Source organism: Cryptomeria japonica, chromosome 9 (genome assembly GCF_030272615.1).
Source record: "Cryptomeria japonica chromosome 9, Sugi_1.0, whole genome shotgun sequence".
In the NCBI taxonomy this organism is placed as follows: Eukaryota; Viridiplantae; Streptophyta; class Pinopsida; order Cupressales; family Cupressaceae; genus Cryptomeria; species Cryptomeria japonica.
In genome coordinates, this window is record NC_081413.1 from 277,364,358 (window position 1) to 277,384,419 (window position 20,062).

General features: G+C 37.2%; 1 protein-coding gene across 1 annotated transcript in view; it reads right to left on the reverse strand.

Annotated features, from left to right (window-relative positions):
• Positions 1–20,062, reverse strand: part of LOC131046592 (uncharacterized) — a 133,734-nt gene that overhangs the window by 103,476 nt on the left and 10,196 nt on the right. Inside the window, exons 2-5 of the mRNA XM_057980369.2 lie at positions 12,648–12,689; positions 12,374–12,518; positions 12,031–12,260; positions 11,720–11,777 (exon numbers count right to left, since the gene is read on the reverse strand). Coding sequence (XP_057836352.2) covers positions 11,720–11,777; positions 12,031–12,260; positions 12,374–12,518; positions 12,648–12,689 — 475 coding nt within the window. The remainder of the gene's footprint in view (positions 1–11,719; positions 11,778–12,030; positions 12,261–12,373; positions 12,519–12,647; positions 12,690–20,062) is intronic.

The following is a 20,062-nucleotide window of genomic DNA, read 5'->3' on the forward strand; positions in this document are numbered from 1 at the left end:
GTGGGTATTACTACTTCACAAATGGGTTTCCAAAACTTTGTATCTGAAAATGGTTTGAGATAAGTAAAGCCTAACAAAAGAACTTTCACCCTGTCCAATCGTAGAGTTGGAGGGGACCATATAGCTGAGAAATTAGATAGAATTTTCTTGGGAGGTAATTGGGCTTCCAAGCCTTTAATCTTTGAAGCGGGGGTCAAACCGATTGTTGCATCAGATCATTTTCCTATAGAACTCTTGATATGCCTTGATAGTATTCCGATCCGATGTCCATTTAAATTTGAAAAAATGTGGCTAAGGGAAATTGGTCTGAAAGACTTAATCAAATCCTGGTGAATGGATACCCCTATGGTTTATGGATCGGGGGCTTTTAAGTTTTTTAAGAAATTGCAGTTCCTTAAGGGGAAATTAAAGGAATGGAAGGGGATTAAGTTTGGGAATATCTTTGTGAACAAAGATGAAATTGAAGCAGAGCTGGAACAACTTCAGAAGGTTATCATGGACCAGGGCATGACAATGGAAACTCACAACAACGAAAAGATCCTTAAGTCTAAATACAATGAAATTCTGGCTAGAGAAGAGATATATTGGAAACAAAAGTCTCATGAAGGTTGGTTAAAGGAAGGTGACAGAAATATGAAGTTTTTTCATAATTCAGTGAAGGTCAAAAGATCCTAGAACAAAGTGACCTCAATCAAGAGCGGGGCAAATGTAGTTTTGGATAAGGTAGATGATATTAACAAGGAAGCAGAGGAATTCTTTACAGAACTTCTGACAAAGGATCTGAGCTTAAATACTCAACATCAAGACGAACTTCTGAAAAAATATTCCCCATGTTATCTTAGACAGCCAGAACCAAATCCTCTGCAAACCAATCATAGTAGAAGAAGTGAGACAGGCAGTTTTTTCGATGGTGGGGGATAAGGCACCAAGGCCTGATGGTTTTCCGGCGTTTTTTTATCAAAAATTTTGGGATGTGGTTGGCCTTGAAGTCTGGCAGGTTGTGGAAGAAGAGAGAGAAAATGCAAGGGTTGCCAAAGAATTGAACTGTACCTTTCTTGCTTTGAACCCAAAGTTGAGAGACCGGCCTCTTTGGGGGATTTTAGACCAATTTCTCTTTGTAATGTTTTGTATAAGGTGATTACAAAAGTTATAATGAGCAAATTGAAACCTCTCCTAGAATTGATTATCTCGAAGGAGCAAAGTTTTTTGTTCCAGGAAGATCGATTGTGGAAGGCATCATAATAGCTCATGAAGCTATTCACACAATCAGGAAAGCAAAGGTGGAGCGGATGTTGATCAAATTGGATATTAGGAAAGCTTATGATATGGTCGATCGGGATTTCCTTTTCCGAGTTCTGGAAAGGTTTGGTTTCTCCTCTCATTGGATTAACTAGGTGAAGGCATGTATTGATGGACTGTGGATATCTATATTAGTAAACGGGAGCCCGCAAGGCTTTTTCCAATCGTCCAAAGGTTTGCGGCAAGGTGATCCACTTTCTCCCTTCCTCTTTATCCTTCTGACAGAGGTTTTGGGAAGATTTATTCGACATCTCAGAAGAGAGGATAAGTGGAAAGGAGTTTATGTTGCAGCTGGTGTTGATGCAGTCACTCATCAGCAATTTGCAGACAACACAATTCTTTTTGGGGATGCTTCGCTTAGGGAGGCCCGCATCATTTAAAAAACTCTTGATGTCTTTTGTGATGCGTCAAGTCAACAGGTAAATTGGGCCAAATCAGATATTTTCTTTTTTAACATAGATTTGAGGAAGCGGAGGGAGATTGCTAGGATTTTGGGTGTCAAGGCTGGAACTCTCCCGGGTAGGTTTCTGGGCACCCCGCTGTTTGGGGGACCAAATCGGACGAGTATGTGGCAAAAGATTGATGGACAGTTGTGTTAATAAATTAGAAGGCTGGAAGAGTAAGTGGCTCACGTCAACTGGTAGGTTGTTGTTGCTAAAATTTGTTTTATCTGCAATGCCTATATATTCTATGGTGTGTTTTAAAGTCCCTGAGAAAATTGTAAGTATTAACCAGTTTATGAGGAAATTCTTTTGGAATGGCAAGAGTGAGCATGATAAAATCCCATCGGTTGCATGGGATAAAGTTTGTCAACCAAAATTGGAAGGAGGTACAGGTCTTAGAAACTGGAGCTTGTTGAATGAAGCAATGAGTGCAAAACTGATATGGCAAATGTATGAAAACCCAGACCAAAATGGGTCCATAACTTGAAACATAAGTATCTGGACTCGGATGATAGGGAAAGAATTTTCACAGTCCGAGACCCTCTGAGAGGATCGGCGTTATGGAATTTTTTGTTGTTTTGTGGGAAAGTGATTACAAAGTATATCACATGGCAACTAGGGAACGAGGAGAAAGCAAATTTCTGGATGGACTCGTGGGATGGCAGACCCTCCTTATCATTACGGGGGGAGGTAGCTCAAATCAAACATGTGACTAAAGCACACTGCGGCTCTAAAGTAATGGATAATTTGGTTCAAGTGAGAAGTCATGGAGTGGAGGAGTGGAAATGGAAAGATGTCGATATGTTACCGTTATCTCCTCAGTTAAAAATTTCTTTTACCAAGATTCTGGAAGAGTATTCACCAGTCCTTGGTCTAAAAGATGATGTCCTAAAATGGTGTGGCTCAAAATCAGGGAACTATTCAATCAAAGTGGGCTACAAACTCATTGAAAATGCAAAGACTCAAGCTGAGTGGCCATCTAAGCTATGTTGGAGTTCTAAGTGTTTACCAAAAGCAGGGATGTTTTCATGGCTAGTCTTGAAAAGGAAAATTTTATTGGGAGAGAGAATGAAGAGGTTGGGATCCAATGGCCCGTTCCAGTGTTGTGCAAAGAAAAGGAAGAATCCTTGGATCACTTATTGCTACATTGTGATATGGCTCAAGGAGTGTGGAAATTCTTATTAAGATAATTGGGGTGGGAAATTACTCTTCCAGAAAAAATAATAGATCTTTTCAAAAGTTGGTTCATAGAGTACAGGAGTCAGCCCTCTCGAGTATATGGATTGTATCGCCTTCAATTGCTATATGGGAATTATGGAAAGAAAGAAATAGGCGAGTATTTCAAGATAAAGAAGAGTCACTAGAAAGAGTGTGCGACAGGGTGGAGAGGGCTATTTATGAAGTTGTTTCATCAGTGATAGTTAATCATAATTTTGTGAAACATCCGTATTGCTTGGTGGAAAGCTTTATTCAATCCAAGTGGCCTTTGATTCAGATCAGAACCGTTCATGGGTTTCCAAGGGTTCATCCTTTGTGTAAGGATCACGGACAAAAAGGGGAAAAGGAAGAGTTTTGGTCAAAGCCAGAGCAGGGTTGGGTTAAGATCAACTTTGACGGGGCCTCTAGGGGCAATCCGGGTATTTCTGGGGTGGGATGTATGGCTTGCGATGGAGGGAAGATTCTTTACAAAGGGCAAAGAGGCTGCAAGATGGAACTAATAATGACACAGAGGTGCAAGTTGCTCTATTAGCAACCAAATTGGCAGTTAATATAAAGGTTTCGAAAGTCCATTTGGAAGGAGATTCTCAAGTTGTGGTAAACGCAATCATGAAAGGAGTAACTCCAAGTTGGAGATTAAACAAGTATATCACCTTAATTTGCTCAAAATTAAACACCTTTCAAGATTTTTGTGTATCTCATGTAAGGAGAAGTGGAAATGTCATTGCTGACGGGTTATCAAATGTGGCATGTGATTTAGCTAAGGGAGAGGTTTGGTGGTGGGATGGTAATGATGTCACCACTCAATGGAATAATTAAGGCGGTCTGCAAAGTACAGTACCAAAGTTAATTTAGAAGTGTGTGAAATGCTTTATCCTCAGACCGTGTGCCTAGGCTGGCTCGATTAACACTAGCAATTAATGTCGAATTCCTTTGCACAGCGGCGGGAGTTGGGAGAGTTGCATTAATAGTAAGAATGAGAATGTACGCTCATTCATTATGGTTGATGAGCAATATTTGGTGTTGGAGAAAGTGGTTTCATTGCAAAGACAGATGGTTTTGTGGTGGAAGTTTTGAAATGGAAGCCAATTTCACACTCAAAACTACTAAACTTATGCCTGCCTTTTGGGGTCCGGTTCCAAAAAAACGGCTACAAAACATGTTTCTTGCAAAGGATCCTCTATTCCTGAAGGCTATTCAATTGGTTTTAGGCGAGGAGGTGGCGGTTATTGGACACAGGTACAGAACAAGGGTAGATATCTACTCTTTAATTATGGTGTGGGGGCTTGAATTTGGTTATTCCAGCGCGGAGGTTAGACAAATGATGACGGCAATAGTGCCGAAAGAATACCTGATAAACATGGATTCTTTGTTGGAGTGGGCAGTCCCAGGATGGGGCTTTAATGTTTCAGAAGGCATTCCGGAGGAGCATGCAGAACTTAGAGGCAGACATATGCAGATTCCCTTCCTGCAACACCGAGAAGAAGTGAAAGTCAAATTTCGGGAGGATTCGAGGAGGGGGTGTGAAGGCCTAAAAATGTATGTACAAATCATGGAATCGGAGGAGATTATCAGACAGGCGCGTGTGGAAGCAAGGGAGGTGGATGCGAAACGAAGGAAGAGGTCGATAACCAGACATTTATCTACGGAATTGGCCGAGCAAAATTTGTCGTTGGCAATTAGACCGAGTGAAGGTGGTGATAAGGTGGGTGGTGAAACGAGCGCCTCGACTGCAGAAGCTATGAAGGAAGAGAGATGAAGTTGTTACTGTGGGCCAGGGTACTTCTAGGTGCCCCTTTTTTCTGTTTAGTTAAATTTGTTTTTGAAAACTTAAACTTTCTGGTGTTTCATTAGATCTATTTGAACAATATCTGCCAGATTTTTGAATGGCAAGATGTAATATGTGAATTTCCATACTCGTAGTAATGGGGTGTGGGGTGTGTGTTTGAGCAAGTTACTGGTTCTTGAATTTCCTGGTTTTTGAGGGGTGGTTTGGATGAACTTTGTGGGTGGTTTTGGGGAAGTGGTTTAAAAATCTTGCTAAAGTTGTACTATTTAGTTTTAATTCATAAACATATAAATATTACCGATCAAAAAAAATATGAAGAATCAAAGGAGTCTGAAGATGAAAATGCAGGAAATGAAACACACTCGCAAGGAGAGAGCAATCAACGGGATATCCCTGAAAGTTCACAAGCTCAATCAAATAAGAGGAAAAGGATGGATGATAATGCAACTCAGCAAAAGAGGCAAAAACCAACAAGGACTCCATCTACCACTAGTACTCCTTCTGAAAGAGAAGTGAATATCTTTGTAGATATGAATGCAGCATTGAAAGGGAAGAACATCTCGCAGGAAGATGAAGGAGTTGTTCATAATATGCAAGATACGAGTGTCAATGAATCTAATGACACTAATCAGCAAGAGGAGCAAGAGGTTAATTCACCACCTCATGATGAAGAACATATCTATGATCAGCAAATCAATACCAATGAAGAAGTACAAGACATGGATGTTGAGGATCAGAATCAAGGACATCAAAAAGACACATTCATGGCCCCCAATAGCAATCAGCAACAATCTGATTTAGAAGAGTTGGATGATCAGGCACCTGAATGGTTGAAAGAAAGAATGAAGAAGAAACCGGTGACAACTGTAGATGAGGTTAGAGATTTGGATACTTTGCTTGCAGGAGTGGAGCAGAACAAGGAAAAGAAGCCTAAGAAGTATTCCAGAATTGTGAAAGATGCATCTGGCTCACGAAAGGTGCAAGTAGTTGTTCCCAAATATGATAAGCCTAGGGATCAAATCACTACAAAAGATTATGACATAAGGGAGATACATTGGTCCTATCACTCGCACTTAGGTTGTTGAAGAGTTTAGAGGATCAGCCTCTAACATGGAAGAGCAATTGGAGATCGAGGTCAGAAAGAAGAATCAACTAATAGATTACATCCACCATATGTCCTCCAGACAAGAGGAAGATGCATCTCCTCCACTTCAAATACATTCCAAAGAAACGGTTGAAGGGGCAGAAGAAACAAGGATAATAGCTCAAACCACTAAGACATGGGTCGAGAATGCGTTTCAGCAAGCTAGTGCCTTCACTCCTGAGTATCTGCAAACTTATGATAGAGTCACCACATTCTTGTGCAGAATCCAGAACATTATGGAGATATGGGATGAATTTCAATTCATCCGAGACAAGACCATTCCACGTTTCCAAGCATTGAAGGAAATTCCCAAACAAATGTTGATTGATGGTGGAGTAATGGATACGAAAGCAGTATATGACTTCAACAGATGGTATTGCATTTTGGTGACTAAGAAGGAAACTATTGATAAGACAAAGGATGATTGCATCAAGATGAAGGAATAGCTCAAAGCAATTCCAAGAACAATTCATCATTTCAACTAGAGAAATGTTCCTACAAGATATGCTTGATGAAGATGGTTTTAGTGCTCAGGAATTGCATAATTAAGTGAAGTCTATCTTCTTGCCAACCACAGTTTTCTCAGATGTTGTTTTGACAGGAGCATGTTCATTCATGGCCTTCATGGGAATGTTTTGAAAACAAGAAATGGAATGGCAAAAGGTCTTTGCTACTTGTGTTGATGCGTTGAAGGTGATTGAGTTCAAACTTGATAATTTGCCTAACTTGTCCATGGAGGAGCTCAACGCGGTGATGTCCAGATTCATTGCATTTGCCATCAAAGAGAAGGATCAAGGAAACGAGCTTCTAGAAGAAAGTTTGTTATGAGCTGCATGTGGTGTTTATTTCCTCATTGGTGGAGAGTTTCTTGAAGATTGTGTCAAAACATGCCTTATTTCTATTGGTTGATTATGTAGTTGGTTAGTTGGCCACAACTAACCCTAATTAGGGTTTTGATCTCAATCGTCCATTTCAGGGCAATCTTTGCCCTCTATTTCATTTTGGAGCTCTATATAAGCTGACATTTCTTTTATTTGTATGTATGAGAGGAACTTGAACAATTGTTGCTATTTTGTTGTTGGATTAATAAAGACATTGAAGTGTGGTGCTTTCTACTTAATATTTGGAGCATATGCATGGTTATTCATCTTCTCAATCCAAGTTTTAGAATTTTGTTTAAGTATTAGAATTGAATGATAGAATGTTGTGTATGATTTATGTTGGAACTCTTAATCCATACCACTAGCTGTTTGTTGATTGCAAATATGCCTTGTGTGGTCAACTAGAATATTTAAATGTGCTTAAGTTCAATTGTTATTTAATCATTGATATGCATCTGATTAATGGTGTCTTTGCTTGATAATAATTTGAAAATCATTTGATCTCCTTAGAAGATTGCATTAGCCTTAGTGGAGTTGTTCTTGTTTGGCAAAACTAAGACTAGTTGAGTTCCACTAAGATCATCCTCCATCCTTGCATTCCTAGATACAGTTTTAGCATCTCTCAACCCTATCCTTTTGCTATTTTTTGATAAACGTCTAGTAGTAGTAGTAATAGAGCTTCATTGCATATCACTTAAACACCATTCCTTGAGCATTCATATCTTAAGAATACGTAAGGCCCCTTGATGAAACAGCAAACACAACGATCAATTGTGCTTATCCACATGTTGTGACCCGACATTCATGAACCTTTGAGTTGTCTCAAGTGATGCTTTAGCCAATCTTCAGCATTTGAGAAACTTTGATCAAGAGAGGATAAGATACTTTTTTATTCTGTGTTCGCATGTGCATGAAAAACACATCAACAGGGACCCTCCACGCAATTTCACAGGTGCCCTCCATGCAATTTCATAGGTGCCCTCCATGCGATTTCACAGGTGCCCTCCACACGATTTTTTGATAACTAAAATGGGTCGCAGTGGCAGGTAGAGAATTTTTTTTCCTTCTCTTACACAACATCAATTACATATAGATATATATATATATATATATATAATATCATTCATTGACCTCAGAAAGAGATGTGATTTCACAATACCCTCCACGCAATTTCACAGGTGCCCTCCACACGATTTTTTGATAACTAAAAATGGGTCACCATGACAAGTAGATAATGTTTTTTCCTTCTCTTCCACAACATTAATTATATATATATATATCATTCATAGATTCTATATAATAAAAATTTAATATTATTAGTAGATTATTAGATATATGTGAATTTAATAGTAATTAATTAAAAAAATTACATATAAATTTTAATACTAATAAACAAATTTAATAATAATAGTTATTAAAATATATAAATTAATTATAATAACAAATAATTTATCTTGTTGGGAGAATTGGAAATACTTAAGACTCATTTGATACAATTTGTAATTAAATTTTTGAAAAAAAAAAGTGTTTTTAGAAGAGATTTTAGTACTTTTTAAGTTAGCAAGTTTTTGCCAAGTCTTTGCCAAATTTTCACGAAGTTTTTGCCGAGTCAAAAAAATTAGGCTTGTCGAGTACTCTCCGAGTCCGAGTCTGCAAACTATGGTCTTGACCACCTTGTGGCCTCTGCTCACCTTTATTGGGATCTAAGGGCATGAATCACTCAAATTTGACCCAATTTCTTCTAAGGATAGAATGACAAATGTTTATTGCTAGATCTGATGACTTAAATACCCAAATTAATAATAGAGATGACAATGCATACCAGATACAAGAGTAAAATATTTATTTTATTCACACATGAAAATATTATAGAAGAAGACCAAAGATGGTCAACCACACATTGCAGTTGATACAACCAGTTCATACTACTTTCCTTGATGATACACAATATATTTAGAGGACCCCAACAATTGCCAAGAGGAACACAATCGTCAACCAACCAACACTTATAATGACTCGAAGCCAACAAAAAATTAGTACATAGTCAAATAACCAATATTATTGAAACATTAAAATAGACATCAAATGCTAACTATAACAAACATCTTCCTACATTCTTGCTATCTGCAATCACATCTATTTCTTTCTTTTGGGCTGCTCTAGTGACAGCCATAACACACTCTTCTTGATCCAAGTGGTTTTTGAGACCAAATCCAGTACACTTTTTGGAGTGGGTTGCATTTCAGAAACATCTTCCTGCAACATGCCCCCATTGTCACATTTACAAAATTAGATAATGGATTGCCCCTTCTAATAGTGTGCTATAGGGGCTCATGGCACACTATTAGTATTGTTATTTTGTTATCTTTGATTTCAATTGCTTTTATAACCTTTACCAGAAAACATTTCTTGTGCCAACATGTTGTGCGCATCCTCTTATGGATTTATTTTTAAATTGAAAGCATAAATCTCATATATCATGTATTTTGACATTGTAAATTCAACAATGTTTTACAGGACATTCATCTTCTCTATGTCCTTTGGTAAGACATTTTAAACACCATATTCGCATTTCTACAGATTAGAGCTTATCTTGCATCATTTTTTAAAAAATTTGCAGCATTTGTAACCCAAAATATTCCTCGTTATTATCTTCAAACTCTCATCCATCTAACAAATTTTGGTCCATATCTAGCATACAGTTTAAAGTTTCTTTGTAACTACATATTAGTACAATACAGAGATTTTGTCAGAAGCTTTACCATAAACCTTTTACAAATTACTTATTGAATTTATCTCCCTATGGTTTAATACTTTAAGTATAGACAGTGTTTGTGCTAATTCCAACATCCTCCAACTATGGTCCTTAACAGAATCTTGTGTTCCATGTTTTAAAGACTCTTAACTCAATAATCTCCTCATTTGGATGCCATTTTTCAAATTCTTTCTAATATTCTATTTTTTAAATTTCCCATTTTTCCTTGCTTTCATCAGTATGATGATAAAACCATTTTGTAGCTGATCCTTCCAACATGTTTGTAAATAAATCAACATTAATTTTATCATCTGATTTTCAATTAGCGTTCCTTCAAGCTTCTCAGTTCAAGCACAGGCAAAGACACATGCTGATTTTAGCCACCTCTAGATCTTGAAGGTTTGGGGACAAAAGAATGCTTAAGCTCCCTCTTTGCCTCTTCGGTGCCTGATTTTTTTGTTGAAATGTTTAGCTAGTTCAGATCATATTTTAATGTTGCCTTGTGGCAATTAAAATATTATCTTATTGTAAAAAGGTTAAGCGATTTATGTCTAATAGGGCTGGGACCAAATGTAACGTGTGGTTAAGCAATTCATGTCTAATAGGGCTGGGCCCAAAAGGAAACGTATCACAACTTGTAAGTTATGTAGGCCTCAAATTAGGCACCAAAAGTGAAAATATGTAAAATAAAGGGAATTTGGTTAAAGCCAACTTGGAAAACTTGAACATGAATCTTGTATATAAACAAGATTCATCCTACACAACAAACATCTTTTATCAAGTGCCGTTAGCCTTATGAAAATTCAGTCAGCGAACTTGGGGTTAGAGAGCAATCCATATCTTCATGCTGCTGCAAGTCTATCTGATCCTTGAGCGAATCCATTGGACAACTTGCTGGGCGAGGTGGTGCTCTATACTTCAGTGATCTCCTTCTTCAAGTGGTGTCGATATTCTGCTCTCTCTGAAGACATACTACAGCTGCATATACTAGGTTCAATCTGCCCTAGATTGGCACTCAATCAGATAAGTAATCTGATTCATGTGATCTGCTTATGAATAAAGGAACTGATCTGAATCTTTGATGCTGGGTTTTTCCTCCAAGAGGGAGGTTTTCCCAGGGTACTTGTGTCTTGTGTTGTGTGCTTTTATCATTATTTCTGCTTAGTCTTAGTCTGTTTATAATTTAAGTAACTAGATCAACATCTGATTGCCTAAAATCAACATTTTTGACCTTCCCTGTTCTGCCCTTGCTTCAAACATCTGGTATAGACAACTGGCCCTGAATCCTGCATGTCACCTACTTTCTCATATCCTGCAAATGGACTTTGAGTTTCAACCAATAAATACCCTCACTGTGAAGAGATCAGATCTACTTCTAACAGGAAGCCTGTGATTTTGATTTAATTAATGGTAATGTCCTGGGATGAACTCTTTCTCCACAAGTGGACATACCTGCATATATAATGTGTGTTATTTCTGGTGTCCCTCTTTTTGTTGGCACCTTTAGCCCTGCTTCTATATCAGATTCACAATGTACAGCCACTCAAGGGCGAAAATCTTTTTTTTACAGCAGTATTCATGGATGTTTTACACAGATAAGAACAATTAAGCAATCGCATGCATAAGCATAAGCAGCAGATAATTATGGCAGAAAGATATATAAATGTGATTCTACTGCATGAAAACTGATGATCAAAATTATAGAAATGTCTACATTAAATATTCAATCAGAGAGCAACATATTGATGAAACTCTTGGGAGGTACCTGAAGTCTTTGACTTTAACTACATCATAACGTATACTTCAATAAACCATGTCTAATAAAAAGGTCAACACAATTAAATAATATTTAAATGCAGTCCTATAAGCCCAACAAGAGGCATCCAGCTTCTTCCCTTTAAAGGTTGGGTGTTTGTTGCTATCACATGTAGAGCCTGTTGATGTTCTCAAGGGCCATTAATAGCACCTACCTTACAACGTTATACACATTTCCTTGCAGATAAGAAATCTATCTATATGGATTCCTTTAAGCTAATGATTTAAACATGTTTATGAGTTCCAGATGCAAAAGACAATAAGTTGTGATTTTTACACAAGATAATATGATTATAGCACAAAGTTACAAAAAGTAAAGTGATGCCCAAATCTGACACCAAGTTTTGAATCATAAAGCTAAAGGCAAAAGCAAACCTGAGAATAAAGTGTTGCAGCTTGACAAGTATCTACCATTATCATCAACTCCTTAAATCTATTCACAAGCCACAGAAGAAGAAGAGAATTACATGGACAGAAGAAACCAAAACTGCTTACTATCAATCAAACAAGTCTTTTATACAAAATGTGTGAACAAGCACTCCTTAAATCAATTAATTTAACACATAAATAACAGTAACGCTAAAGAAACACTCCAAAACTGCATTTCTATGCTGTTGAATTGTTTTGTCATCTTCAAAGTCTAGAAACTTCACTGTAAATGTAACCAAATAGTAAGAGAAGCTCACCTACGTTTCTCTCGCATTTGTTCAATTGCATCAGCTAGATCATGACTTTGAATCTCTTCAGAATCTTGAAACTTCAGAAACTGATCACCACCATGCCCTGTCATGTATAGAAGAATGTGACTTCCTTCATCACTCAAGAGGCGCTTTGAACGTGGGACAGCAGGTTCATGTCGACCAGTCAAGACACGTAGAAAATTCTCAACGGTCACCTCATAGCCTCTATAATCAACCTGAATATGATAGAATTATAGTGGAGAAAACAAATCATTGAAAACTAGAAACATCACATACAAATAATAGTATAAAAATACCCAACAATTTGTTATTGACATAGCTAAATCACCTCAACATTGTCCCCATATAGATTAATCTGGTGGTTCTCATTGTTGAAAACTTGAGCAGGATGGCTATTTCTAGCATTGCAAGCCATATCATCTGCCAACATAAGGATAATCCTCTCATCGGGTATTCCTAGTCTTTTTACTGTCCTGTAAATTGAAAAATCACAAGCAAAAAAAACCCTTATCAAAACATACACATCACTCAATAAAATAATTTGGAATTACATAATTTGGAAAAAGAACAGTTACAAATGAAGCATAAAAAAACCAACTTACCGATATAGGGACAATGTATTGGCCATATGACGATAGTTGAACCTGCAGCAGAGTACGAACGTAAAAGCTCTGTAGAAAAGATGTCACAAGATTCTTTGAAAGATAAAAACATATAGAGATTCAGAGAGCAATCTGGTTCTTGATTTTCACCACTGGGATGTTGCACTAGATAATCTTATTACTTTTCATTTTCATTTTTATAATAGACAGCCAGAACAGAGCCCATCCCAAAAGAAATCATGCTTGGTTCTACGATAAGTTTTTAAGGAACCTACATGCCCAGCTACGAGACAGCATTCTCCTTTCCTTTCTTGTATATGATTTAAAAGCCATATCCCAACATCTTCTTCGCCCATTTTTGCTGTTCTTCAGACCTCTATTCCAAGAATTATTTAAGACTATCATGGTTTATTTTTACCTTAAAGTGTCTTCCCAATAGCTAACGTCTCCATTTGTTGACTGCCTGTAAAATGTAATAACCCCACCAAACTAATAACAAATCGCACAATGCCTTCCTTCGATGTGAAGAGCGATATAATTAAGAGTATCGCTGTCATAATGAAGAACAAATCAGATTGATCAAAGAGGGTGATTAGTTAAGTCCGATTAAAAGCATGATTAGTTAAAATCGTCGAAGAGACATGATTGAGGAGATACAACTCCTCACATCATGACCGCCTGAAGAGATATTACTAGAGGATCATAAGCTTCTTCCAAGACATCAAATAATTGTTGACTGGACTTGTTTCATACTACAGTGCTCAGAAGAGCCATTAAGCAGCCAAGTGAGGTGGTATTGATACCCATTTACAAGACTAAGGATGCATGTGTAGAGAGTCAATTAAGCAGAGACAGCGCCCAGGGATTGCAGGGTTATAAGATAATAATACAGGCAGAGCGATCAAACATAACAACCAGACCACGTGACTACTCAAAAACGCATGGTCATAAAGAAGTCTTTAGGAAGAGCAATCATATTATGACGAATAGTAAGAGAAGATCAGTAACCTCTTTAATTGATTGCAAATACATTATATGTCAGAAACTTAGTCCTATCGGCTTGTGAATATTCATAATACTTCAATAATTAAAAGGGAATACATCAATTCAGTAATCTTATATGTCTTTGACAGATATATTAGATAGAGATTGTATGACTTGTTCTCTTACTTATATCGTTTCAACCAAGACCTTAACAAAATAATCACAATTGACACATTTGTGCAAACAAGTTGCAACAGAATTTGAACAATAATAGGCAAAATCCTTATAGAACTGAGGGAGATAGCATAAAATACCCATCATTTCCTTCTCATAAACAGGCTTCAGCAAATGCTTACCTTTGAGTTGGCAAGTCTCAAATGCTAGAGAACTTTCCTCTTGCATCAGTATTGCTCCTATGCCAAACCCAGAAGCATAGCATTCCATAATGAAGGTTTTAGAAAAATCTAGGGTAGCTAGAACTAAAGTTGTGCACATGGCTTTCACAATATTCTCAAATTCCCTAATGGCTACTTCATTCCACTAGAAGGAATCCTTCAATAAATCATGAGTGGTGCTACCATACTACATATTTTTTTTAAAATGGCGATAACAACCAATAAGCCTTAAGAAACCCCATAGGTTCTTGAGGGATCTAGGCATCTTCCATTCTACTATGGTCTTGATCTTGTGATAGTCCACCTTGACTCTCTCATGTAAAACAACATGACCTAGGTACTCCACCTCTTTGACTCCAAAAACACACTTGGATGGCTTAGAATAAAGCTAATGTTGTTAAAGAATGTCCAAATCTTGATTCACATGTTGCAAGTTTTCCTATATATTAAGATATCATCAAAAAATATGTAATGCCCCTTCCTTAGGCGTATCAGACTATAGTGGAGGTTGGCCTACTATTTGGGTTCAGTGGGCCAACAGTGTGGGTTGGGGACCCAACCGAGGGTTGTGGAGCTCAGCAGGGAGCTTTACGAGCCTTTTAGTTTGGAGTTTTAGGGTGAAACCATGATTAAAATTGAAATATTAAAGTTGGCCTTATGTGAATAGTAAGAAAGAAACATAAGAGGAATAGTGAAAAGTGCCCCCCATCCTAGTAACTTAAGTTGTTTTTTTAAAAGGGGGCCAAGTTCACAATGAGAAATTAGACCCTCAAGGATATTTTATGATTTTAAGGCCAAATAGTAACCCCAAAATAGATAAAAAAAGGCATTTTGCCTAACATTTAGATAATTGGATTCATTCTTATGCTTCCAATTTTCAGATCAGCAACAAGCTTGAGGGTTTCAACAGGAACGCAAACTTTTGGAAAGAGTTCGGAGATTTGGACGAAAACCCACCTCTCCCAGTGTCAGGTTTCAGCAGTTTTGTAATGTCCCTACTTTGAAATATAATTTAATAAATAATAATAAAATTAAAATACAAAAGAATAAATATAAAAATTAAAATTAAAATATAAAAGAATATAATTAAATATAATTAAAATTTGATTAAAGTTAATGAAAGGTCAAAAGGCATGAAATGATAAGTTGTGACTCCCTCAAACGTGAGATATAAAAGGGAGAAGAAAAACTCATTTGAGGGGGGAGAATTTGAAAAATGAGAAGTGCAGATCTGATTATAAAAGGTTATGTCCCTTCCAAAGGCAGAAATAATGAAGAGTTGCACTCTTTCAAAAGGTGCTAATGGTGAAAGGGTGTGTCTCTTGCCAAAGGGTATGCATGATGAAGAGGTGTGACCTCTCCCTCACATTGAGAGATATAAAGGAAAGGAATCAAAACATCCAATAACATCACCATGGATTGATAAGATCAGAATTGTTATTAAATTACAGGCAGTAACATCTTTGTTCTTGGTGGTATAAATGGGGATGAGCTGAGAATGTATGCTTAATATATGAAACATGATAATGTTCTTATGCAAAATTAATAGTAATATTAATATGGACTGCAATATGTATGAAAGTCATACTTAATTTCATATATATATTCATAATACATAAGAAATTAATATACTTATAGTCTAAATCATGTTATTACTGTCAGTATTTAAGAAGATGGGAATGAGATGTTCAAAAGAGGGGCAGTCTAAATCCAAGCAATAGGTTAAGTCCCAAGATAGGGTGGGGATCAGCAACCCATAGGCCTTGAGGGTATAGACCCAAGATAGGTAAGGGCTTGGATCTGTAAATTTTGAGGGAACCTATTGTATTTGGTCTCTAAGCGCTTTGGTAACATACATAAACCCTTCTCCAATAAAACTGAAGTGATAGCAGGGTCTATATCTATATTAAAAACTATGAATAATGAAATTAATCATCTAATGAGGAAAATAAATAAGAACTTGTTAATAATTAATTGAAGAATATCAATCAATTTTAGTATATTGAAATAGATCAAGTAGGGGACATTACAAGTTTCTAGCTTCAGGGTGAAGTTGGCAGCCTTCTTTTGGGTTTAGAGTGCAGATTTATCAGTTGGAGGTCAGATTTTCTTCACTTATTAGCAGCGCAGACCTCCTCGAGGTCGATTCCATCCATTTCCAGCTTATTCTCAGCTAGCTGCTCCATTTTGGAAAGAAGGGCATCAAACCCTAGGGTGTATTTAAGGTTTTTAACAATTATTGGAGCTGGTTTCTATATTCCATCGGCTGAAAATCTATATCAGACTTATGGGATCGTGTTAATGGTATGTATATTGTTCTTTTAAGCAAAAGAAAGTTTCCTTGATTGCCTTCTTTATGTGTTATGTGTTATACTAGTTTATATCAGCAATTTTTCCATATAGCATTCAAGAATCTTTCATAAAACATCAAAAACCCATCAAAACAAGAAAAATCAGGTAAACCCCTTCCAACATACGCTGGTCAAAGACTTATCAGCAGACAAACAGTTGCACATAAACACAAATTTTGGATCAGACTTGGTAAAAATTGGATTGGGGATATTTCAGTGAAATCAGAGCCATGATCTTGCCAGCCTGTTGGGTAAAGATCAGTTGTTTTCACTTCAGTTTGGTTTGAGTTGTGATTGTGGCCAGCGAAATGGGAACTAGGGGAAAGGTGCCTAGCAAGGAACAAATGTTGAGGGACCTTCACCATTCACAACAGAAGATACTTTGAAAATTGCAGCACGTTGAAGATACACTTTCAAGTAAAATTAGGCACACTAATGGTTCATCTCCATCTACAAGAACAGCTAAGAGTTCTCGTGCCTTGGCAACAAATGAAACAATTATGGCCAGCTATAACCAGTATCGCTCTCTTCCTCAAAAGATAAAAGACATGCTTTCTTTCACACAATACTTGGGTACACCCGATGAGGATGAAGATGAGTTGATGTTTTCAAGTCCATATCAACAGCAGAAAAGGAAAGAAATTTCAAAAGATAGTAAAGAAGCCATTGGGGAAAGTGAAGAGTTTAATGTGCAAGAACAAGGAAAGGAAGAAGAACCACTTGTTTGGAGTTTGCAGCCTACAAGTGATCACAATGAATGCAAAAATTAGTCATCATGTGGGAGTCCTAAAGAAGAAATAACTTTGGATCATATGGAAAAACATAGCACACCATTGATTCAGCATGTTGAAGACAAAGTGGAAGAGATTACAATCTTGGACCAACCCATTAGAGGTGTTGAAAGCATGACTCCAAGGTTTGACACCTATTCTGATTTTTGCAACAGCAGTTCTAAGCGTGTAGCATCATCCATTTCACATGAAGGTAATGATGTTGTTGAGTCTTCCGATGATGGTACTCAAGTTGATAGTGCTACACATGAGATATGTATTGTGGATTCAAACCACAAAGGGCCTGATTTTGTTCACCATACTATGGAAGATGTTAAAATGACACAAGGGATGTGTGATGGGTGGTCACTAGTGTTGAAATGTAGCTAGGTCGAATCCCTAGTGTAATTAATTTTAATGTGGCCCTTGGCCTTAAAATTAATTGTATTGATATAATTGATTAATGTTTAGGGCTGAACCCCAAATTTGGATAGCTTGTAATTGGGGTGGGCCCAAATAGATATCAATGTAACTTGTGAATGTTAAGGGCAGGCCCTATTTGGGCGCTCAACTTATGTAACTGATAATGGTTATGGGGCAAGACCTATTCATTGTGTAACTTGTAATTCAATAGGTCGGGACCTATTGAATATGTAACTTGTAACTTGGGGTAGGTTCTATGTAATTTGCAAATTGAAATTTGTCATTTGGCACCAAGGGCAACCTAGGCATAAGGGTTAAAGGCATGTATATAAAGGAAGTGACTTGAGGTCACAAGACACACATTCAGCAAACACATTCCTATCTGCCATAAGTGAATTACTTCAGTGATCAGCAAAGTATGATTAGAGATTAGCGAACATCAAGCATAAGATCTATCACACTCATATGCATCTAATCTCTACACCTGCTAATCACCCTAGGGCAGCGAACACTTGCAAAGTCAGCAAATTGAGGTTCTTCTATCAGCGAATTCATCTAAAGGAGAGCGAATTATGTTACTGCTGGAAACATCATCTCAAGGCTGAGCGAAGACATTTCTGGGCTATCGAACCTAAATCAGATTGGGCAAATATCATTCTAAGACTGCTGAAGTTGTTCCCAGGCTGCTGAGCCTACTATATTGTCGAATACTTGTGTTTGTTGTGCGATCCCTCTCAAGGACAAGCAAATCTCAACTAGGACCACTGAATCACACACAGGTTGGGCATCATTATCGAGTTTGGATATCTGATCTGCATTATATCAGATAAGTTATGTGTTGTGCCCTAGCTGGGTGAAGATGTATTAAGCTACTGTGAATAATCTAATCAGATCTGCATTTATTGTTGTTGGGTTTTTCCTCCAAGAGGGAGATTTTCCCAGTGTATCACTGTGTTATGCGTCTCTCTTGTGTTCTCTGTTATTTACTGTCAATCTGATTGCTAAGATTAACATAAAATCAACAACTAGGAGATAAGAAGTCCAAGTTGCTTGCTGCCCAAGCAAGACAGCACTTGCAAGAGGTCAAGGAAAGATGCATTCAGCTGGATAATGCAAGAAGACAAAGAGAGTCATACATTAGGTCCTTATTTCTTCCAAGGGAAGAATGGGTAGATGATGAGCATACAAGGGAAGAACTTCTTGAGGCAAGTCCACAAGAAGAGCATGTTGAGTTGTGTGAAGAAGTAAGGAGGTATGATTTAGAAAATTCAGTTTGGAATAGATTGCATCATAAAGTTTATGACTTTCCTCATTTAGAGAGCCCTTTAAAGGCTCAAAACAATGATGATATTAGATACACCCTCAATGGACCAGCCACAAGTGATATATCCATTTGTGTGGAACGGAACATATTTGATTTCATTTCGGTTATTCATGCATCATCTACAGTGGAAGGACAATTGTTAAGATCTTATGAAGCATTTTGTTTTAAAAAGCTAAACAAAGAGACTAATAGGTTGCTTACTACAAAGATCTTGCATTTTGATAACGTTTGGTTTGTTTTGCATACTACATCTTGGGTTTGGTTAGTAATGGAAAATATATCAGCTTATGATGATGATACTTTGACTGAATATGTTGAAGACAAAGCTTCAAGACATGAAATTCTACTAAATGGGGTTGCAAAGTGTATGCAAGTGCACTCTACCCTTGAAGATTTCAAAAGCATGGAACATGCTAGTGATATAGATAGCAATTGTATGGGTTATGATAAAATTGTTCAAGCATTGTCAAGTATGGATAGCATCCACAAACACTTAGAAGACTTCATTGGGACAGCCCAAAGAGAGGAAGGACTAAAAGGAATGGGGCATGGTATCTCTCATTCACATTTGCACCCTTTCAAGGAGACTTTGGAGTTGATGAAAGAGGATTACTTGCAGGTGCTTAGAGACAAAGACATGGCAGTCAAATTGGTAAAGGATTAGGATAAAGAGATAGCAGATCTTTGTCTTCTTTTGTGTATGTCTAATTCATTGCATAATTCAGAAAATCAGTCAATTATAACAGCTACTTCTATTAAGAAATATGATAATGTTTGGTTCGTTATGATGATTTCACCATGGTTGTGGTTGGAGGCAAAGAGCACATTGGGAATGCAGGTTTGGAATGGTAAGGCAGCATATGACTTTCAGCATCAGAGGTTAGAGCTTGTTGAAGATAACAAAGACACTTCAAGGGATCATAATTTAGATTTCTTTAATGCAATCAACAGTCCACTATTAACACATGAGCAATGCATTGAGGACAGCCAAGTATGGGTCGATAAACACATGATAGAAGTTGAAAACGTTGTTTGCCCACCATCTGGTTTCATGACAGCAAGTAAAGAAGAGCATGAGGCAAATGATTTAATCCACAGTTATGCTGATGATAGCTTGTTGGTAAATGAGTTGGATGGGAAAAGTGTTGAGGAAGAAACTATAAACCAA